We start from the raw sequence: 23,523 nt of genomic DNA, 5'->3' as shown, positions 1-23,523 counted from the left end.
CAAGAAAGATGAAGAAAGACTGTTCACAAGGGGCTGGAGTAACAGGACAACGGGGAACGGCTTCAACCTATTAGAAGGCAGGTTTAGATTAGATAGGAAAAAAAAAAAAAATCTTCTCTGTGAGGGTGAATAGTACAGGCTGTCCAGAGAGGTGGATGTCCCATCCCTGGAAGTGTTCAAGGCCAGGTTGGATGGAGCTCTGGCCTGGTGGAGGGTGCCCCAGCAATGGGAGAGGGTTTCGAACGAGACTGTGTTCAAGATCCCTTTCAGCCCAGGCCATTCTATGATTCCACGACAACGAATACACCTGGGTTGCAGACACATCCCTCCGTGACTCCTCACCAGACCCACGCACGGGACCATAACCCCGTGAGATTAACCCAGCGCGCACCGCAGCTACAGCCCACCAGCAGCACCAGGCGCGCCAAGACGGCTTCAGCGCCCACACCCTCTCCGTCCCCGACCCCAGCAACGGAGCAGACCGCAGGGCGGAGCCCCGAGGACGCCCCGCTCACACCGACCGTGCCGCGCGCGGCCGGGGCGATGCGGGGCCTGGCGCGGCCGGCGCTGAAGGCGCGATGGTGCCGCTCGCTCTGGGCGCTGCCAGCGAGGGCCGCCGCCTCGCCTCCTCCTCCTCCCGCCTCCTCCTCGCCGAACCCGGGCGCGCTGAGCCCCTTCGACCGCCGGCTGAAGCGGAAGCAGAAGAACTGGGCGGCGCTGCAGGCCGAGCCCGCCAAGTGCGATTACCTGCGGGAGGAGGTGCGGGGCCGGGGTCACCGCGGGGGCTGCGGCCGCGTCCGGGCGCCGCCGCTCGGGGACTCGGGATCCCCTCAGGGTATCGAGGAGCTGCAGCGGGGCTGGGGAAGGGTCGGGAGCACAAGGCCTCTGAGAGAGCGGGGGTATTCAGCCTGGGGAAAAGGCTCAGGGCTCGCTTTGTCACTCTGTACTACTCCCTGGATAAAGCTTGTAGCCGGGTGGAGGTCGGTCTCTTTCCCCAGGCAGCCAGCGGCAGGATAACAAGACATTGTCTCAAACTTTGCCAGGGGAAGTTTAGGTTGGACATTAGGAATTTTTTCAGAGTGATCAGACGTTGGAATGCCCTGCCCAGGGAGGTGGTGGAGTCGCGGTCGCTGGAGGTGTTTGAGACAGGCTGGACGTGGCTCAGTGCCATGCTTTGGTTGACGAGGTGCTGGTTGCTAATGGGTTGTACTTGACGATCTCAGGGGATTTTTCCAGCCTCGTTGATCCTGTGATTCTGACCGCGGGCTCTCCCCCCAGGTCGGCGGCAGGATCGCGGACCGGGTGTTTGACATCACCAGGTGAGCCCCGCGCCCTGCCCTCATCCCTTGGGAATGGCACCCCTGGGGAGATCGCTGGAGGCGGAGCGCCTTCCCCGAGGCACCACAAAAGGATGCTCGGTGGGCTGAGTTCAGCCCTTAGAGATTAGCAGGGGAAAGTTAATATGGTCTAAAATTAAAAACATTTTAAGACTTAGTTATGTTCTGTGTTGGTGATGTTATCCTTTAGAACGTTTCCTCTCGCTTTGGATGTTGGCTCTGGAAGAGGTTACATAGCTCAGCACTTAACCAAGGTACTGTCTCTTCATACTTAAAAGTGTTTAAAGGAAGGTCATATGTGTGCCTTCCTTTCAAATCGGGCTCTGTTACAATTTAAGACAATCATCTGAGTCTTGATGAGGTAAATCTTCCCCCCTACCCCTATACCTGTGGTTACAGTTCAAAGCTGTGTGTTGTGCAGGCTGTTCTTCATTTATTGCTGCTGAAAACTGGACAAATATGTAAGGGAATTTATCTATTATGACACAGTTAACTTTAGTTTTGAGTAGGAATATGCCTGGTTACTTTGATGAATCTATTGGCCACACTTAGTTGTTAAAGAGAAGTGTCATTATGGAGGCTCTGAAGCCACGAACAGTTTACCATTCATGAACTGCTCTGTAAGTAAAGGTGCTTCTTGGCTGTTAATCCATGGTTTGTGTTTAACTAAACTTATTCCTAAAATGACAGAATGTGTTTTCTTTTACTGCTTCTGCCTCAGCTGTTCTCCCTGGGAGCAGGTGCCACGTTGGGTGGGGAAAAGGGCTTTGTGCTTTATATAAAGCTTCTATCAAGAGTGGGAAAGATTCTTCCTAGTTTATTATAAATAGGAGTAAGTGCCAAAAAATTACTTATGTCCATTTACAAAATAATTCACGTATTTAATAAACTTTCTAAATTTTATTTCAGGAAACAGTTGAAAAACTTATTCAAGTTGATATCGCAGAGAATGCTTTAGTAAGTAGCTTTTTGAATGCTAAAGTGCTTCAATTCTACAATACAGGGAAGCAAAAGAAGTGAGGTTTTGATGAGCTGTTTTTCTTCCAACCCATCATTAGAAAAATGCTGTAGAATCTGAAATCCCGACGGTCAGGGTCGTAGCTGATGAGGAATTCCTTCCTTTCAAAGAAGATACCTTTGATCTTGTTGTCAGCAGCTTAAGGTACGTATTCATAATTTATTTAAGTTCTTAACAATGTTCTTTCAGAGTAGCTTTAAGAAAATAAATCCAACAAAGATTACTAGTCCATTAAAAAGCAATAAGAAAAGTACTTGCATAGTTAATATGAGCATGCATTAGGAAAAACTAATGTCCTTCTATTTAATTTCCTTCAAAACTCTTGGAATTTCTCTCTTTCCTGTATTTTGACAAGCTAGTCTCCAGGACTTGTGTTTTCTCACCAAAAATATGTGCTGTGTGGATAAACTTCTGTTCTTGTTTGGTATCAGTTTCAAGCAGGTGTTTCAGCCTGGTTGCACCTTCAGAAGTCATGTTTTGGCTTTGGTTCCTGGAACTTTCTTAGCTAATTAGGTAGTTACTGGCATTCTCTAATTTTGATTTAATCTGAAATTATAAAATGTACATTTCTGTTATTTCAGTTTGCATTGGGTGAATGACCTTCCTAAAGCTTTCAAAGAGGTAAGAAATTGTTTTTTAATACTCTAAATTAGCACTTGCCATTACTTGCATTGAGAGCACTCTCTATTTTAGGTCTTCTTTAAATAAGAGGCACACAACTCTTGTTGCACACAAGTATTTTTTGCAATACTTTTGGCAGTTTGAGGAGCATTAGCTGATATTGCTAATAATTTGCTCCCTCAGATCAGTTTTGAATAAATAACTGAAACAACATATTTGTACAATATTTGGATTCTCCACAGCTGAGATCATGGTAACTAATGTCACCTGAGGCAGTGCTATTGATTTTTTATTGTTAGCTCTTACTACTTGTAGTAAAATACTGCACTGCTCCAGAGCTGCTTTATGGAGCTTAAGTTATTTTTATGTCTCAGCTGTTTATTTTGAAATACAGCTTTGACCAAGACTTTTTGATGTTGGAATAAAGCAAATACTTGTTGAGGACAGAAAATATTTTTTTTTCCACCAGCAGTTTTGGATTACTTCAGCTCTTTCCTGCAGGTATAAATTTTAGTCAAATCAAAAATGTGGTGCAAGAACAAGGAACATCTTAACCAGTTTGCTGTTTTTTAATTTATTTCAAATTGATCAGTTACTGTAGTCCTGCCCTATCAGGAATAGGACTACCCTACTGTTACTGAAATAATATAAATCAGTTGAAATGCATTCAGTACTTATTAAAAAAAAAAAAAAAAACTTGGAAAGAAATACACAATTTTCACCAGAATTTAAGTATTCTCTGGAGGGTCAAATACTTTCTCCCACAGTAAAATATAATTTGCACTGTTTCACAGTGTCAAGGGAACTGGGCTTCTTGGCCAGCTTTTATGATCTCCTGTGTTGTCTTCAACTAATGGAAACTGCCTTTAACTGCCTGATTTTCTTACCTGTCAATTAAAGGCTTTTTTACTAGCACAGAAAAGGTAGCTTGATTAATACTTCATTAAAAAAACTATTGAATTTTTTTTTATTTTCAACGGCTTTGGAAATGCTTGCTGTCTTGTTAGCTTGGTTATATAATCAGGCGCTTCTGGATGTCCAAACCAGAGATCATTTCCAACTCTTAAAGAAACAAGAAAGCATGAGTTTATTTGCCTTCTCACTAGGAAGAGGGCTAGAACTTAGGAGACCGCTTGTCAGCCTTGGTGTTTGAATTATGATTTGCTCTTTTGGCAGGTTAATAACAAGTAATCGTAGACATAATAAAAATGGCATTACTCAATTGTCTCAGAAGTGCAGAGATCAGTACTGGAAAGTAAAGTCTTCATTTCTCTTAAATCAAGCTATTAAAATGTGCTTTTGCTGCTCTGAGAAAGTAAAAGTAAATAGCATACTTACCTTAATCTACCCTCCTCTTAGAAGTAAATTAATTTAGAATATTGTCTTAGGAGTATTGTGCTGAAAATAGTTTTACCCTCAATTTCCACGGTTTGTTCTGTGTTTCCTAACTGTAAGTGTAATTTCTGAGGATTTCCTCTTAAAAATAGAAAATAGTCTCTCTTCAGCCAGAGTATTTGTTTGCAATGTGACCAGAAGCTGTGTCACAGCTTGCCCTGCAGAATAATAAAAGTCTGTCACAGTTCTTACAATGTTTGATTTTGAGTTCTTTAAGATAAAAAGTCTAAGAACCACTTAGTTATGTATAGGAAACAAGGCGACCGCTGTGGCAGGGAGAAATAAGGAGGAGGACTCCATCTTATCAGAAGGCTAATTAATTACTTTATTATACTATATTACATTGTATTACATCTAAACTGAATCTGCCAAGCACTCCACTGCTGTGCATCTTGTGACAGTCCCAACACACACACGGATTCAACTGGTCAATGAATCAAAACACATCAGAATCCAATTACCAGTTCCCTTCAGGTAGACAATCTTCCACAATGCATTCTGCTTGTGAACAACACAGGAGCAGTAAATGAGATGAGAATTGTTCTGATCATTCTTTGCTGCTCTCACGTTCAGAGAATGTGAATCCCAGTGTTTGTGTGCTGCAGATCCACCAGGTGCTGAAGCCGGACGGAGTGTTCATCGGAGCCATGTTTGGAGGGGACACTCTGTACGAGCTGCGCTGCTCCCTGCAGCTGGCCGAGCTGGAGAGGGAGGGGGGCTTCTCTCCTCACGTGTCCCCCTTCACTGCTGTCGCTGATCTGGGACATCTGCTCTCCAGGGCTGGCTTCAACACCCTCACTGTGGTAATTATAAGTAAGAGAACCATGAGGGAGAACAATCCAGAACGTCAGAGCTGCTGGAATATGAGAATCACTGTTTGCTAATGTAGTAATGACATACAGCTTCCTTCTGCATATGGGGCACCTCACTGATCAGGCTGCAGAAATAGCCTGGACTGCCACTGCTTTTGGCTTTGTGGTGATTAAGGGAACCAACTGAAGTGTATCTTTGGCTCATGGCCCAGTAGAATTTGGATGGTTTTCTTGGAGAAATGTCAGAGAATGTTAGACCTGCATGAAAAAATTATAGACACTTGCTCTTTCTTCTAAAACCAAGAAGAAAATAATGGCATTTAAATTAAAATTTGATTGCATTTGGGCTATTAAGCAAAACTTTTTAGAAATGTTAAAATAGTACATGCTTCCTAGAAATACATGATTTGAGCAGAGGAGGCAGATGAATAGAATTATAGAATGGTTTGGGTTGGAAGGGACCTTAGAAATCATCTAGTCCCAACCCTCCTGCTGCAGGCAGGGAATAGTTTGGTAGTACAGCAAGGTTGAAATAATGCTGTTGAAATAATGCAGTTTAGTTTGATGTGCTCTAAAATGGAACTTCTCAATTCTTCTAGGATACTGATGAAATCCAAGTGAACTACCCAGGGTTATTTGAGGTTATGGAAGACTTACAAGGCAAGTATATTCTATGTGGAAACATAAATGTTTTCTGTATCAGTGGACCAGACACAGAGCTGTTTTACTGTGTGTTTCTCAACTCCAAATCATAGACTGGTGTGGGTTGGAAAGAACCTTTAAAGGCCATCTAGTCCAACTCTCTGCAGTCAGCAGGGACATCTTGAACTAGATCAGATTGCTCAGAGCTCCATCTGACCTGGTCTTGGATGTTTCCAGGTGTGGGTCATCCACCACCTCTCTTAGCAACCTGAGCCAATGTCTCACCATCTACATCACAAAGAATTTTTTTCCTGCTATCTAGTGAGTCAGGAGATTATGCCTGTCTGGAGATCTATGTTGGGAAGCACAAGTCAAGGATTTGCTGCTTCATGGTCTGCTGTGAATGTTCTGCTTCCCTGGGGTTCCTGTTCTGCATGAGCCTATCCAGTATAACGTACAGAAAAGCTCTTGAAGGGAGACAGAAGCCCCTATCCCACACGCTGACTTTTCCTGTGAGCCTTTCTGATTACCAGGGCAATCAGCAAACTGCTTTGGAATGAAAGTAAATATGTCCTTAATTTGGAATATGATGAGGAACAGCAAACAGTTGAGTAATGATTTTGTTAATATTCTGATTGCCTTTGTCATGGATTGTAGAGCAGTCATTCACATGCAGTCTGTTGTTACTGACAGCAACTCAGGGCATTTCTTATCTACTGCTGTATGGAATAATTCCTGAATGGAAAGGCAACTTTTATTCTGAGCAGAAACATTCAAATGCAGTAAGTGATTAAAAGAATTAGAATTGTGGTTACTTCATTTTGTATTTTAAATCTCTTGGATTAGTAATTTTAATGATTATCTGTTAAAACAGTAGAATTGTGTCTGAATAAACCCTTTGTACTCATTCTTAAAATCAGTTACACTTAAAAGCCTAAATGTTCTAAGACTCAGGCTGAAGGACTAATAATTTGAAATTATTCCTAGCAATGTAAACTGTAAATTGCAAAGCATAGGAATTAAAAGCTCTGGATTCTCACACATAAGAAACTCACCCAATGATCTCTGGTATGTTCTGTCTTACAGTGAATAGAGGACTCTGTACTTTGGTTTTGTAAGAACCTGTCCTTAGTGCATGACACTTAACTCATGGCATGTGCAATATCTTCTTTTTCTTAAAGCTAAAACATATTTTTAGGTATGGGGGAGAGTAATTGCTCTTGGAATAGAAAACCTCTGCTGCACAGGGAGACAATGCTGGCAGCTGCTGCAATATACCAAGGTCAGTATTGAGAGTGATGAGTTAATCTAAAATGACTTTAAGAACATTTTTTCTGTGTCTTTTTTTATGACCTTTGTGTAAAAAAAAACCCAACAACCAAAAACCTAAACAAGCCCAAAGCAAAACCAAAAACCCCAAATACTTCAGAACAAAATGCCATTATCATAAGCTATTTTTAACCTTAATTATAATGCCAGGATTTGAACTGTATTGATGCACCAGTATAAGATACTTTTACTGTCCCAAATCTTTCACCAGGAGTCATTATGACAAATGTGATGTTCTGAGAACTGAGTGTTTCCTGGAGCTGACAGCCTGTACCTTCTCTCTCTCCCTTCCTGCCCTAACAGAAATGTACGGAAACAGCAACGGCTCCGTACCTGCCACCTTTCAGATCTACTACATGATTGGCTGGAAATACCATGAGTCACAGGTAATGTCAAGCTTTTATTTTCTCTTTGAAAATAATTTAAATAAACGATGTTTTAAAAGCTTTTTAAGAAACATTTTTATTTAAAATTAGCCCTATATATTGTTTTTTTTTTTCCCTTAGGCAAAACCAGCCCAGCGAGGTTCTGCAACAGTTTCATTTGGAGATCTGGCAAAAATAGAAGGACTTCTTAAAAGAGGAAAAAAATAGTTGCTCTTCAGAAATAATAATTGTCTTGAAACTTCTATAAAAGTTTTAATTGCAGACAGTCTTCACTTGTGCTTATTTAGTGATGACATCCTGAAATGATAATAAAGTATGCACAATAGAGGTTTTTGTACTGTGCCACAGCATTATCTCTGAAATTGTGTTAATTTTTTTCTTTCTAGATAAATATATGAGCAGTCTGCTCTCTCAGGTCTTTGAGAGAGCAATTCAACTCATAACTTTTTATTAAATTTACTATTTTCAAAAATAATGCCTCTTTCAGCATTTCAGTATCACAGGCTGCTCCAGGTATGATTTACATGTCTTGAATGCATTTTTTAATTATTTCTCAAGGATAGTAGATCATAGTATAAAGCAATGTATTATAAAAGTAAAGAATGGTAGCAGGTGTATTTATGAGACAACCTGTAAGAGAAACTATCAGCAAATACAAATACACAAATGATTATGGTTTTTATGAGCAGTCTGCTCTCTCAGGTCTTTGAGAGAGCAATTCAACTCACAACTTTTTATTAAATTTACTATTTTCAAAAATAATGCCTCTTTCAGCATTTCAGTATCACAGGTATGGTTTACATGTCTTGAATGCATTTCTGAATTATTTCTCGAGGATAGTAGATCATAGTAAATAACAGTGTCTTACAAAAGTAAAGATTGGTACCAGGTGTATTTATGAGACAACCTATAAGAGAAACTGTCAGCAAATACAAAGATACAAATTATTATGGTTTTTTTGACTTGGGAAGTATGGGTAAAAAGTTACTGTAAGAGATTTGAATAATTTTTACTTTATCTAAATATTAGTTGAAAATTATATTTACACATTACTTTCCACTTTTCTATGTCAGAGGCTAAAGAGAAGAAGAGTAATTTTCTCTTTAGCTGTGCCATGGAGCTATGACTTTTCTTTTCTATAACTGGATTACCAGAAATTGATATTAATTGCAACTGTGACCCATTAGTATGAGAGGTTTGGAAAAAATACCTGCCCAGAGATTTTGCTTGATTGTAGCACTCATAGAGTTGAGGAGAAACAGAAAGGATAATGTCTATACAACCAATTATAAAGTTCCATAAGTTTTATCCTAGTATCTGAGTGGTATATCAATCCTGGTGGAGCTTAAAACTTTTTTAAGTTCATTTCCTAGGCTTTTTTAAGATTATCCACCAGGTGGAGTTTGACAGAACTTGTGCATAGCACAAACCCAACAGGCCAGGTAGGCAGAACTCTCCCCATCTGTCAGGTCCTGATTTGGGGAGTTATTTTATTGACCAGGCTTTGACTTTGAATAAAAAATGGGCAGAGAAGGTACACCTCATGAGAAGGAGGGCAGCAACCTTCTGTCCTGTTTTTGCTTACAAGCCTAACCTGTAATTATTTGAGGGAAATCAGTTCATTTTTTGCTTTCCTAGAAAAGAACGGTAATTCTGCTGGAAAAAGGGGGAGAAACTAAATGGTCTGATAACCTTTAAAGCTCTCTAAAGACTAAATCTAAAACAAGAGGTTGTTTCTGTGAAAGCTTCTGTTTTTTTAATACTCCATCAGTGGACTTGGTACAAAATACTGCATCACTCTACAGGTCTTCTCTGGCTAAAATAAAATTCCCTTGTTTCTGGAGGAATCTCTGGTTTGCTAGATGTAGGTTTCTGTGAAGTTATGTGTCAAATTAATGTAACTTTAGAAATCATTGCTTTAGTAGGTTAATTTCCAGTCACTTGAGCTGGTGGTTGTGACTCAGACTGTGTTAAGGGAATGAGGAGGTGGAATGTGCTGGCTAAATGTTAATTGGAGAAGTGCTCCTGCTGTGCTCCTTTGAAGTATCCAAGTTATGGGGAAAAGGAAGGATTTCCAGTTCTTTGATTTCATATTTCATAGATGGCATACATAAATAGTAAAGTGTTTTGGTAGTTGGGAAACATCTTCTGAACAGGGAGAAAAGGTAAGTAGCTTTCATCCTAGCCCTTGGGGGGGAAACAAGGTGCAGATAATCTGTTAATTTGGAAAAGGGCTGGGGAGTAATAGAAGTAAGGAGTAGTAAATATGGCATTGGTGGAATGTGGGTTGGAATTAGAGAACATGTAACAGGCAGGCAAGGTGTTAATTTCCCTGTCTTATGTTTGGATACCTGCCTTTTGTGGGGGTCTTTAACTGCAATTATGGGGTTTTTTTTCTATAGTACTTCTTGGAGTTCTAGGTTACTCCTGGTTTCAACTAGTTGCTTGAATAAGCTACTAGTTTACTATGAAGAGATGTTTTTGTCACAAGGCTCTGTTTCATTTTAATTCTTTTTTTCAGATTTAAATCTTTATGGCTTTCTAAAATTGTAGTGAAGAAGAACATGGTTACCAGTTGCTGGCCTAGTACTTTGTGTGCTGAGAGCTTTTTCAGAGTGAGTAACTTCTAAAAAGTAGTTATGAAGGTGATGTAATGTCTCTTGTAAGCTTGGTTAACTTAAGCTTAATGCATAATACAGAATATTTTTCTCCTGAATACAGAATGAGAAAAGAATTCAAGGAGATTATTATTTTGATTAATTAAAAGCTAGCAGCCCATAAATAAAATAAAATTAAGCTGAGAAGAAGCATGGTTGCACTTAATGAACGTGAGTATTTTTATTTTAGAGTTTGAGTCACAGATCAGTAAGTATGCTTGGTCTGGTCTTTGGTTGCAAGATCTGTCAATGTATAGTTTTATTCAAGTCTGTTTAGTATAAAGGAATGAGATACTGTACTTTCAAGACTAAGAATTTGTGAAGTTAAAACATGAGATAGGATTCTTCATTACCTCTAATTTATAAAAATGTCATCAGCGGAAGTACAAAAGCGAACCATGCAAAATTAAATTTTGCTGTATTTCTTTACACTGTTCAAAAAAGAAAAATATGAATGACACTCTTTTAATGTTTTCTGGAAAATCTAGGAGCTAACACTGAGCTTTCAGTTGCAGGGGGAGAAACACACCAAGCTTTCATATGGTGTTTAATTGGAATTTTCTGAAGCAAGAACCTGATCTCAGGGATTAAATTCATTAGAGCATCTTGTTTAAGAAGCTGCTTTTTAGAAGGCTAGCATGTGTGTTAAACCTCTCAAGTTTTCATTTGTCTAACCCAAATATTTAATATGCACTTTTCAAAGATGTGTCCATTTTTGCCCAGGTTTTGGAGCCATTACTTTGGAGAAGTGCAATTATTGTAGTCCTTTGGTTGGAATCAGTCTGAGTACTGAAGCAAGTGTGATTTCCTTAATATCTTGGGTGCTGTCAGGTGAAAGAAAAGAAAAAGAAAAATGAAAACCTGAGATAGGTAAGTTTAGTTGAAGGCTACATATAAGAGTGAAGCAGAAGACACCAAAGGAATGCATTTGCTGCTTGTAAGGGAAAAACAGCTCATGCCTTACTTAAATCAAGTTAAAATTGAAGTGATTTGTTGATTTACTGATAGCATGTAATTAACTGTTAACTATACATGCAGGATTAATAGCAGCAATATAACAGATAAATGATTACTAGACCCTTACAAAACCTTAGTAAACACCTTCACATACCTAAACACACTCCTACAGCAACCCCCACAGCTTCCACCCTCAAATTTGCAGGTAAATGCTCACCTCTGTCCCTTTAACAGTAGGTTTTAGTGCTATGAGCCCACCCTTCTCAGAATATGTTCCTGTGTGCATCCATCACCTGAGGAGATGTGGATGCTGTGGCTGCATTCTCACCTGGGCTGTTCCCATCACCTGCTAATCCACCCAGCTGTTGGGGCAGGACCCCAAAGGTGACACCCCAGGATTGAGCCCTGTGTTCTCAGCCCACTGCCAGGGGAGGGTGTTCCCTCAGGCCTCCACAGAGCTTGAGGTGCCAAGGGCACCTTCTTTGTATCAGACCAAGTTTTCACTGTTTTTTTTCTCCTTGTTAAAAATGTTAGTGCTTTTTATATTTAATTTTTTTAGCTGATTTTTCTTTCCCATTTGAGGTCTCTTGATAACTGCCTGATTACTATTTCACGTGGCAGATAGCTATCTTCATTTTCAGACAATCTCAGCAGATTTTAAGCAAACACCCTCTCAGTACTGGATGTTTTGTTCACACATATTGCTCATGTATTTCTATCATAGCAGCTGATGTCCAGGATTTTTTGCCACCTTGTACTCTGTGTAGCTTTCCCCCATTGTTTGGAGCTGTATCTTGGGGTACAAGGTACGTTGATAAAGGAAGAGACAAATACCACAGAAAAAGTGTTCCTGTTTGGAGCCTTATTTTGAAGCAGTGAACAGTGTTGCTTTATTCCAGTTCTAGGTCTATTGATTGCTTTAATTTGATACAGAACTTTCATTTGTTTCAGAATTCTTCATGTTATTTCCTAATGTCAGTTGCTTTCACTTCTGTAATTAAAAATGTAATTTCCGTCAAGTACCACTTCAGATTTGGTGATTGTATTCCCAGTCAATTTCTTTTCTGACTCAAAAGCAGGCTGCCCAATCTTAGAGTAATATTGCAGTTCTGAGGCAGCAGCTATAGTAAGTTTTACTTGGTAAACTAATGCTGAACTTCATAGGTAGCTAAGTTCAAAATATAAGCCAGTCAGAACTCAGTATCCACTTAACAGAGATTTGCATAGTATCTTGTCCAGGCCTGACTTTTTGTCTGTGATTTTTTTCTTACCTATAATTGTTTCTGAAATGCTAAAAGAATAGCTGATCTGGAGCTACTGCCAGGAGATTTTGTTAATCATATCTCAAACAAAGCATTCCTCAGATGATTTTGCCTCCAGGATTCAGCTTCGAAGGCGTTCTCAGGAGGAGCTGCGGTGCTGTCACAGCACTGTTGAGTCAACAGACGTAGAGCACTTGTTTGATGCATGGATGACTGATCTTCAATTACCACCTTTCACAAAACAAATGAAAACATCTGTTCTTTTATTTATATGTGAGTTTTGCAAGTAGTTGTGTACAATTTTCTTTTGTTTATTTTTGCTGTGTGTGTTCTTTTTCCCTCCTGACTCACTGAATCTTCATTGTATGGAAAGTGAAACTTTGAGCGCTGAATGGATTGGGTGATTGCATCTTTATTCAGGTTGGTTTACAGTGTGGTGGCTGGTTTTTTTTTTTGTACCTAAAAAATTATTATCCCTTAGAAGATAGCTAAACACGGAGTTTTAAATTAAATTCTATCCCAAAGATATGGCATTAAGATAATAGCAAGAAACTTAAGGCTCGCTTGAAAAAACACCTCACCAACGTTAAGATAGAAGAATAGTTTACAAGCAGTAAAAACTACAACCAAATGAAAAAAATCACTAGCATAACTACAAATTGTCAACAAGAGTGAGACTATAATAGTATGATTATTTATTAGCCTATGTTTGGAGCAGACTCAGTTGTTCTGCTTTGGGAAAGAATTCAGGCTTATGAACACAAAGGCTTCCAAAGTGCAGGGAAGTGTTTCCCTGCAAAGAGTTAGTAAATCTTCACAAATATAAAATTACTCAGTCCCTGCATTCTTTTCTGGCATTTTCTGCTGGACTGCTTGGCTTTGTTATACTGGCTCTCCTAGATCTCTGAATAGTCACATAGAGACTGTGTATAATTTTAGAAGTCTTGAGAATTGAAATCAGAGCCCCTCAGCTGTAAAAAGGATCTGAGAGTTAGATCACAGAATGGCTTGGGTTGGAAGGGACCTTAAAGCTCATCTAGTTCCAACCCCCCTGCCATGGGCAGGGGCACTTTTCACCAGAGCCCCTGAGTGCTGCAGCAGTACAAATGGTTCTGTGCCCCTACATTGAGTCTCTGCTTTTGAGTATTGCTGAATAACTCCATTGAACTGCACTGTAAATATTGTTGTTTTCAAGCAGTTAACCATCTTGAAAACACATCAACATGACTTAGTTAGTATAACACTTGATGAATTTACAAATGAATCTTGGCATAAGGCAAATGCGTTTTAACGCTGCGGTTTGTCTGCCTGCTCCCTGCATATTTATTTTCAACTTCCAGTTGATTAGCTGCTTTGTCTTGTGTGTAGAAATGGCCTGTTTAATGCAGTGGGAAGTCGAGTAGAAGCCAGCATTTGTTAATGGATGCTTTGAACAGGCACAGTCAGACATTTTAAATTATTCTAACTAAGCAGGAATTCTAATTTATTTCTAAAGATAGAAGTACAACAACCCAATTACCTAGTTTTCTCACAGAGTGTAATGAGTATAATTAGCATAAAATTGGTCTATAAATTTAATGGGCAATTTCTTGTGTGGACATTGAAAACACTAGTAAAAATGTGGCAAGCTCTATTAGAGTCCATATAGTAACTTGTTCCCATTAGATGCTTCCTTGACAGAAGGCAGTACTGTAAAATATCAATCAATTCTGTTCTGCACAAGGAGTTTTTAAGCTATTGGTTCAAACAGGCATGCCTGTAGATTTGAAAATTCCTTCAATCAGAGAATTTTTTGTGGGTTGGCAGTAGGGTTTTTTACCTTCTAAAGATGGTATTCTGGCTATAAGTTCTAACTTGTAGTATATGTGAGAATATGGCCAATTCTGTGTGTAACCTCATAACAATAGCTGGATCAGTTGTTCTAAATGTAGAATATACACACAGCTAACAATAAAGATAATAAAATGCTATTTATTTACTCTTGGAAGTGGAAGGGGTGCTGGAGTCCCACACCTGATGCAGAGATTCTCAAATAATGATTCAGGCTGCTGCCAGCCCTTGTGCAGTTGGTTGGATTTAACCAGCTGTGGGGCATTTCAGAAGTTCTAGATGATGGAAATCAAAGGATGGTTTTCCCTCCCTTCTACAGCTGATTTGTTCATGATGGGGAATTCTCTATGTAAATGTATTTTCATCTAGTACAGTAAACTCAGACACAGCAAAGTTTCAGTGGCCTGCTGGGGCTAAAGTGGTGAAAATGAATGCTGTGAGAAAGAACACATACTTAGAAGAATATGAAGTTTCTTCTGCTTTGTCTGTTGCCTAGAGAGTGAATGAACAAAAAATCCAACCCTGAGGCTTGAAGATTAGGACCAAGTTCTTCAAAGTATGTTTTCATGATGGATTTTTGATTTCACTCTAGTGCAAGCTGACATTACTGGAAAGAGACGTAAATGTAAAATTCTCTAAAACAAATTTGCTAATGATGAAAATGCTTTAATTCCTTCAGGAGTGCATCCATTTTAAAGGTATTTTTATTGCATTATTTTGTTAAGTACAATGAATAAAATTATAGCTGTGACTGTGAAAATAGCAAGTTATTTCTTGTGCTTTAGAGCAGCAACTCTCTTAGGGATTTATGCCCTACCACACCTTTCCCTGTCTGATAATTTCATAGAGTGTACTTGCCTGCCTTCCTCTTTTGCCTTATCACTGAGCAAATGAAATAGTTTGCAGGTCCTGGGCTGCTTTGGAGAGCTGGTGGGCCACTGTGTGTTCTCTGTGACTAGCAGCTGCCAAACAAGCTGGGCAGTGTGCTCAATTTACTTGGTTGTAGGGCCATTAAAAGATGTATCTTTACATTTCTAGGATTTAAATCAGGGCAATGTAAATTATTTTATCAAAATATATTAGCTTGTAATTAACAATTCTGTTCCAGGTGAAACCCTAAGAATGTTAATCCTATGAGATTACTAACTTTGATTTATTAAAGAAGTAGTATTTAAAGTAGGTATTCTAAAAAATGGGGTTTTTTTAACTTCCTGAACTCAATGTGAACCCCACAGCAAGAGGAGAAAAGCATGAAGCAGTCCATTGCTGGCCTCCCTCAAACTGAGCTGTACTCTGCTAAAATAGAGCTTCTTAAGGAGGAGAAGTGTTCTCAGGTCTTTTGTTCTGAGAGAGTCACAGAAAAGATAGGTCAAAGTTTTAAATAAATCTCTTGGGAGAGTGTATTCATATCTTACCTGGTAAATCAGTGCATCTTTCTTCAGCTGAAGATTGAAGATGTGATTCTATAATAAGGGTGTTTTGGCAGTAGAACTTGTAAGAAGTTAAATATTTTGTTGGTCTGTGTAAGAATTTAGGTGTGTTTAACTTGGAATGTGAGAACCACCTCACTTAATCCAGATTATAGGAATAAAGTTGTTCACAGGCAGTGCAGGAAAGGGCTGATTTTTGTGGCTGTGCTCACAGGGGTACCTGCTCCCACACCCCAGCAGTGTTTCAGGGCTGCCCTCACCTCTGCAAGCAAAAAACAAAACAAAACAAAACAAAACTGGATGGGACTGTGTGTATGTAACCCCATCTGGCTGAAGGTATCCCTGCTCTTTGCAGGGAGGTTGGACTAGATGGTCTTTAAAGTGCCTTTAAACCTAAACCATTCTATGATTCTGCAGTCTTACTAAAGTGGAAATTATAATTATTTCTCCCATCAAATGCTTTGTGATTGACAAAATAAAACCAGATATAAGCACAAAGCAAACCCCTGTTTCCCAAGGAGTTTCAGAAGTTAAAAATAGATACATGGATGAGTTTGGAAGTTGGCTGCAAGGTCAGGTAAGTAGAGCAACATTATTGCTTGTAAAAATAATTGTGTTGATTTTTCTCTTCTATGAATTTTTTCCAGCACAGGCTTTTACCATCTCTTGGAAGCAGAGCACTTGTGCTCTAAAATGAATAATTAGCTGTTGAAGTAGGTCTGTGCTGTGTCAGTACTGTCTTCCACTTGTCTTCTCTTATGTAACAGAGAAATTTAAACTGAAATGGGGAAAAGTTACTAAATCCTATACAGAGGTTTAACTTTTAAGTAAAAATGGGATTGTGATGTTAAAAAAATGCTGCTTGGAAAAGACACCTTTCCTCCTAGTGTTCTCCTAGTAATCATATTTTCACCAATGTTCTTGCAGAACTAAATTTCTGAGTATATTTATTTTAAAAAAAATATAATTTGAATTCTAACATGTTGCCACTAACTGGCTATTTTTGCAAGATGGTACAACGAGAAGCAAATAATTTAATAGTAATAAGGACATTAAATTCAGCATTCTATGGATCATATATGGTTTATATTTTAGTAAAATTTTAGTTTATTTTATTTTTTACTAATGTACTTTGCATAAATGCTGAATGTGATTACTCTTTTTTTGTCTATAGTTGCAGTTATTGCCATTTGTATTAAGCTGTTTTGAAACTTGTCCAGCTCTGTGGAATACAGCTAACTGTATGTTTCTATAATACACTTTTTTAATTAAAAAGCATAATTATTTATAAAACAAATTATGGAAATCCCTGTTCTGGTAAAATTAATTCAGTAACACGATATAAAACTAACCACAGGAGAATGAAATCTGTGTAATTTGGAAAGGTACAGCTCTATTAGAGGAATGTGTGTGATAACCATGAAGAACTGTCTCTTTCACTGAGAACTGGAATAGTGAAGACAAAGGAAGGAAACGAAGGAGAGAAAGATCACTCTTAACCTAAATGTTTAAATTTACACTCAAAACTAATGAGAGACAGCTTATTACCAGCCCAAGATTTTAAAAGGTAAAGTATCATATTTCTCATTAACCTTCTTTAATAATTTAGATTTCATGCGTGTTTTTCCATTTCACCTTTTCATGCCCTGCCTTCCCCTTTATACACTGTAGACAACTCTGCTAGTTTTTAATTTCCAAGCTGTGTTACTTAGAGGTACTCAATTATATATCATTCTCTCCATTTACTGAATGACAGTGCATATCATTTCTGCATTGATTCATATGTTAGGTTGCCACAAATGCTTAGGCTTAAGACCTTGATATTAATTCCTTATCCACAGCTATTTATATCAGGAAAACTCAATTGTTTGAGCAATCTTGGAAAGTAAACGCAAGAAGTGCCCTGATATCATTAAATCAAATTCACTGAAAAGGATAAGAAGGAAAATTTGTGCAAAGTGAAGATACATGGCTGCAGATCTGGATTTTGGTTAGACATGGAGACGAGCCTTGTAGCCTGCTTGAGCTCAGGTATTTTTGTTGCTTATGCAGAAATTAGTTGCATGTATAATCTGACAGCAGGTCACACAGCAGATTGGCTTGAACAGATTTGGAACTTTGACCTCTGGATTGCCAACTCACTGCAGTTGGTGTTTTCCTTTGCTGCAGGCATTTGTTACTGGTTTTAAAGCTGGTGATTATTATCATCTGCTGTACTGAAAGGAAGCAAAGGGTATAGCTACAAACAGTGAAACTGTGACCAACACATAAATAATGTCATTGTCCTAAGCAGTCCCAGATAGTTGCAGGGATGGAAGTTTAGGCTCCTGATGAGGGAGCCTCTGCAAAGGAAAGGCAGAAGGCACAAAGAATTGAGGAACAAATCTTAATTGTACTTTCTGTTTGCTCCTTGTTGCTCAGGCTCTGAAGTGCCAAGGTTGCCAAGTGGCTTGAAAATTTCTGAGACTATATTTCCTAAGTGGAATAAAAGCAGTACAGAACAGCATGTTTGTTATAGTTCTGTGTTTAGCTGGAATGTAGAGGGACTTCTGAGGGCAAAACCCTTGTTTTGGGACCTGACTCAAGACAGCATTTCTGCTTCCTCTTCTTGTTACCAAAAATAAAAAGCATTATTAAGCAATGATGTTTACAGCTATGCCAGGGAAGCTGTATTGCTTCCATTGATTGCACAGAGTGTTGTCAGAGAACACTATGAAAAGGACTCAGAAACCTGGAACATTGAGAGAGGACAGCTCAGAGGGCACCACAGGCTAATCTGAGATATCAGTTCCCATAAGAGGCAGAGACTTTTGAATCTGAAAATGAAAAGCCTAAATGTCAAAGGTAAAGGAATTATAAAAGCAGCTGTCAAGGGTGGGGTGGTCAGCAGCTGGATTCCCAAAACACCTTAGGAAGAACTTAGGGTGACAAGCAGGAAAAGGGGTACTGTCAAAAGCATCTACTATGGTCTCAGGATCAGAGAGAGAGAGGAAAACAGAGGTTAAAGGTTTTTTTAAAAAACGGGTTTATAGAACAACATGAAAAGAAGGCAGATAGGATTTAGAAACAGCTTTGCTAAAGGAGAAATCAATTGAGTGTTCTAATGATGGAAGGTGAAGGACAAGTTTGAATGAGGGAAAAGGGATCTGACAAACTTGAAACTTTCTTTTTGTTAGTTAGCTGGAGGTGACAAGGCACTCCTTCAGTTCTGGTGCTATAAATGGGAGCTTGGAGTACAGCCAGGAGATATTTAGATCACTCAAAGGCAGAAATTACTTTTGGAAATACTGAGAATAGGTGATGTCATTTAGGTGAAAGAGAGAAAGTGCACCAAAAGAGGTAGCAGAAAAAGGAAATCTGTCTTTTTATCACCTTATTCAATCGGGTTAAGTTTTAGGAGGAGAAGTAGTTATTGCTTCTCCTTTCTCCTTTGATGTTATATAGACTGATAAGTGCAGTCATTGAAAATATTAAAAAGTTATTATGAAGATAAGATTTGGACTTTGTCATCCTGGTCACTCAGATATGTCAAATTTCAGTGAAGGAAAGGAAAAATATGTAGTAGATTGAAAAGGATTAGAAGTAGTAGAACAACATGAATTACTTTGCTGTACAAAACACTGAAAAAGTTTTGGAGAGAGGTTGACTGGAACAGGTTCAGTGATGAAGGTGAGAGGCTGAAAATGAGAGGAGACAGTGTGGGGAGTGATGTAGGCTGACTCCTGCTCTATGTGAAATGCATGGTCAGCTCAGTATTTCTTGGTACTGTGAGCAAGGTTGAATTTTAGTTCCTAAGAGGTGAGGGGAAAATAAATTTCCTCTCCCAGAGAGGATGAAAACCAACTCCTGTGGCTGCTGCTGCCTTCCAGAGAGTGAGCAAATCTGCAGCTGTTGTAGACAAGAAGTCAGATGCAGTGCCATGGCAACTGCTCTGAGACCAAGCAAGTCTGCCTCTTCTTGCTTTCTTATGTTATGCTTTTTCCATCCCATTAGTCTAAAAGGTTATTTATCTTTTTCTCCCTCCCCCCCAAAAATTGCTTGCTTCGATAATAGTGTACACAAATGAGAAAAGACCTTTCTTATGTTATGCTTTTTCCATCCCATTAGTTTAAAAGGTTATTTATCTTTTCTCTCCCACCCCCCCAATAATTGCTTGCTTTGGTAATAGTGCACACAAATGAGAAATCATTCAAATTGTTAAAGAGATATAAGAGCACAGACAGGGATTAAATCACTTGAGAAGGCATCAACAATACTGATTGTTTTTAATGGAAAGGTGAGAAGGTATGTTTCTGCTTTCTGAATAAAAACTTTTCCTCAGTACAAAAGTAAAATTAAGTCTGTCATTAGGACTGGTTTAAGGATACAGGTGAGGAAGTACTTCAGGATATTTGTTTTATATTGGTAGTTTTATACCATACAGTCCATTTGTTTTTGAAAGCTCCAGTAGAGTTGTGCTGGCTTGAAAGTTTCTCTGAGTTTTCATGCTAATTGATAAAACTGTTTTGTGCCTGGGGTCATCAGGAGCTCAATATCTGTCTTTGGAGCATCACCTCCTAGGGACATCCTTCAGAATACTGGAGAAGCCTTGATGACTTCAGTAAAAGACCCAAAAGATATTTCATCTTAATTTGAGAGCTCAAATGCAAGAGAAGCTACCACAGGCCTTATTTGCAATGATTAATTATTCGCTATTTTTAAGAGGTGAACCTTACTTCCAGCCTTAAATCTGGAGCTTGCAGCTGTTGCATTGATTATGGATTGCTGTGTAAGACTGTAGCCCTTCAGAGTAAAAACTTACCTGAGAGTGGATGGTGATCAAATTATATTTTAACATAATTGGGTGAAAAAGAAAGTAAATGTCTTTAGAGCTGCTTATTCTTTAAATAGCATTTAATTGCACTAAGTACTGTATATTTAACAGGGAAGATCTTTTTACCAATTTGCCTCAATTTTTATGCTTAATTTCTTTCAATTTTTTGAGGGGATATGATAACTTTTTTTCTATAAGAGATTAATTTAGCTAAAGACATTTTTTTTACAGTCAGCTTTACTGACTGTAGATATGGTACAGAGTAGATAACTTTTGATGCAAATAATATTTATGTATGGTGATTATGTAAATGAGAGGTATGGTTGCACCTCAGGATGTGAAAACCTGCTTTCTTTTACAGCTTTACTGACTGTAGATATGGTACAGAGTAGATAACTTTTGATGCAAAGAATATTTATGTATGGTGATTATGGATTATGTGAGAGGTATGCTTGCACAACCTCAGGATGTGAAAACCTGCAGTGCATCATTTTTAATATGCATAAAGCTTCATAATACATGCTATTTTGTGAACTGATCACAGAATAAATCCTTTGGTGAAGAATAAGTGCATTCTCAGAACCAGATGTGGATTGATTTCACCAGTATGAGAAAGAAAATACACAGTACAGAAGTTCTTAGGGCAGCACTTTGGTAGAGCTGGACAAAAAAGTAGCAGTAGAACTGAGTGAGGTTTTGCACTTCTGCAGCACAGCTAAGCAATGAGCCAGACCTTAATGTTTTAATATGCATGAAGTATTCTATGCTTTAATTCTATGCTTTAATGAGATCATGTGCTTTGGCTCTGAAGATTGTTAGTGCCCTGGTGAATAGCCCTTCAGACTTCAGACATACAATGAGAATTTTCTTCCTCTTTCAATTCTTCAACTTCTTGGATAGAATTTATTATTTCCCTAAATATAAGCAGCTGTCAAAATTCATTATATATTATAGTACCAATTTTTGCTATTTTTAACTCCATCTCATTAAGTAGATTACATGCTATCCTTTTGTAATTAAGTGCAGATTAAATATTATATTAAAAACATAAGAAATTACACCCTTTCAATTTGCATTATGAAGTTTTTAAAGGCAAAGGAACTTGATGTTCTTTCCAGAAATGTTGGTCAATAAAATAAATATATCTTCTCCTTGTTGATGTGACTGTAGAATCAAAAATGCCAAGATGAAATGTGCTCTGTTCTTTCCCACTTAAATTCCATTCAAAGATAATTCATTTTTTGCTTATTTTATCCTTTCATTCTTTGGGAAATAATGACTTCCTTCCAAGAGTTTTGTTGGATATGCATTATCTGGACACCAGGAAACCTAAATATTAGTAGAGTCAGGGAACAGAGAAAAAATGGAAATCTAGCAGGGGTTTACATATTTGCATAATAAAATAGCATTTCTATTTCCACCAGCTACATAGAGTGAAACCAATCCATGGAAATTACTTGTAAAAATTCTTCATGTTTTAAAATTTGATCAAGACAAGAATAATGGACCCAAAACTTTGTTCATATGAACTTGCAGAGTCCCAAATCTACATTCAACCTATTTAATATCAATCAGTTATGACTCTCTATAGAAATAAGAGAGGGATTAGTTCTTCCATAGGTTTGATTCCCACCTAAGACTTGCATCACCTGTGAAAGCTCTCTGCCTTTACTGCCCACAAGGCAAGGCCACTCTCCTGCTCCAAGTGCCCCTTGAAAGCCTAAAGCTGGGAGAATGTAAACTTGGTGGTCCTCAGTGAGCTCAGTGAAGCCAAACTGCTCAGTGTAACTTGGTCCTCTGGCTCTGGAGTCAAGCTCTACATTTGCCTCCCGCTTTTCTTCGAGTTTGGTCCAGGTATGGTTTAAGTATCAAGTAACAATATGTTATTAATTATCTCAATCTGGATCCTAGAGAGATTTCTTTGGGTAATACTGTTGCTAATTCTAATTTATCTGATTTCAGACTAATTCCCCAACTGCATGATTCCTAAGAGCTAAATTCTGTTCCCCAGGTTAGGTTAGGCTGTAGTAACAATCAGCCCGTTCTGTCACCCGTGCTCAAGCAAAGCTACAGCATTTTCTGGAAAAGAACAAAAAGCAGCCATCATACTACCCTTATGCACCTGAGCAGCTGCATTAGACTTAGCCATTATCAAGTCCTTAATGATGGCAATTTAACAAATTAGCCTTAAAATAATACATAGCTTTTTCCAAGCGCTATACCATTAGCATGCCCAATTTTGACTGTCTTTATCAAATAGTAAAAAGTTTTCTTTAAAATGAGTCTTTCTACTCACTCCTAAAAGGTGAAATGAGTTTGATATATTCTACATTTTCATTTTGTTTCATATGAATTGAAAAATATTCAAATGCACACAAATGTCTTTCCCTGATTAGCTTTTTTATCTGATTTCTTGCTAAAAGCGATTATTGCAGATGCAGTCCCACTCAGCAGATTTGTCATGACAAAATAGCCACAGTTTAGCCCGGGAGGTGGAAAGTGGCTGAATTTGAGGTCATATGTGAAGAGTTAGATATCTCAGCTGGAAAAAAATTATTTCTAAAGACTCTGCTAGAACCAGACAAACCAGAAATTTGGAATTCTTGTTGCAGTGCATTGGTATATATGGAAGATGTTACTTTTTGCGAAAACATGAAATGGTGCTCCAGTGTATTTTCACTGAAAATACATTCCCTGCTCAGTCCAGCTGATGATATTATCTCTGAAAGTGCTCAGCAAAGTATAAAATTTTTATATATATATATATATATATATATATATATATATATATGTGTGTGTGTGTATGATTTATATAATGTCTTTTGGGAGGGCAAGCCTTAGGCGCAAGGAAGTACTTACCAAGTCTTGTAGACTATGCTGACCTAAAAAGTAAGAATTGTTCCTTCTTTTCTGAGAGTGGGGATAGAAAGGAATGAGGCTAACCTTCTGATTCAATTACTCTTCCTTACAGCACTGAATAGGAAGGACCTTTCTCCTAGTTTGATGCTGTCTGGCAGCTTCAGTTTCCCTTTTG

At 38.4% G+C, this 23,523-nt stretch overlaps 1 protein-coding gene and 1 long non-coding RNA gene across 2 annotated transcripts in view; both read left to right on the top strand.

Moving 5' to 3' along the window:
• Positions 1–527: 527 nt before the first annotated feature.
• Positions 528–7,893, top strand: NDUFAF5 (NADH:ubiquinone oxidoreductase complex assembly factor 5). The gene is made up of 11 exons (XM_039717025.1): positions 528–759; positions 1,279–1,319; positions 1,528–1,591; positions 2,247–2,294; positions 2,396–2,499; positions 2,937–2,976; positions 4,977–5,174; positions 5,783–5,843; positions 7,024–7,107; positions 7,458–7,540; positions 7,661–7,893. Exons 1-11 carry the CDS (start codon positions 544–546, stop codon positions 7,745–7,747), a joined length of 1,026 nt encoding a protein of 341 aa, XP_039572959.1. The 5' UTR covers positions 528–543; the 3' UTR covers positions 7,748–7,893.
• Positions 7,894–11,558: 3,665 nt separating this feature from the next.
• The window catches only part of LOC120505987, a 38,101-nt gene continuing 26,136 nt past the window's right edge, over positions 11,559–23,523 (top strand). The window contains exons 1-2 of the long non-coding RNA XR_005628389.1: positions 11,559–16,253; positions 17,034–17,243. This is a non-coding gene — a long non-coding RNA (uncharacterized LOC120505987). The remainder of the gene's footprint in view (positions 16,254–17,033; positions 17,244–23,523) is intronic.

This window comes from Passer montanus, unplaced genomic scaffold, assembly GCF_014805655.1.
Source record: "Passer montanus isolate IOZ18808 unplaced genomic scaffold, ASM1480565v1 scaffold37, whole genome shotgun sequence".
In the NCBI taxonomy this organism is placed as follows: domain Eukaryota; kingdom Metazoa; phylum Chordata; class Aves; order Passeriformes; family Passeridae; genus Passer; species Passer montanus.
The sequence above is the reverse complement of the archived record's forward strand: the minus strand, read 5'-3'. Positions and strand labels throughout refer to the sequence as shown.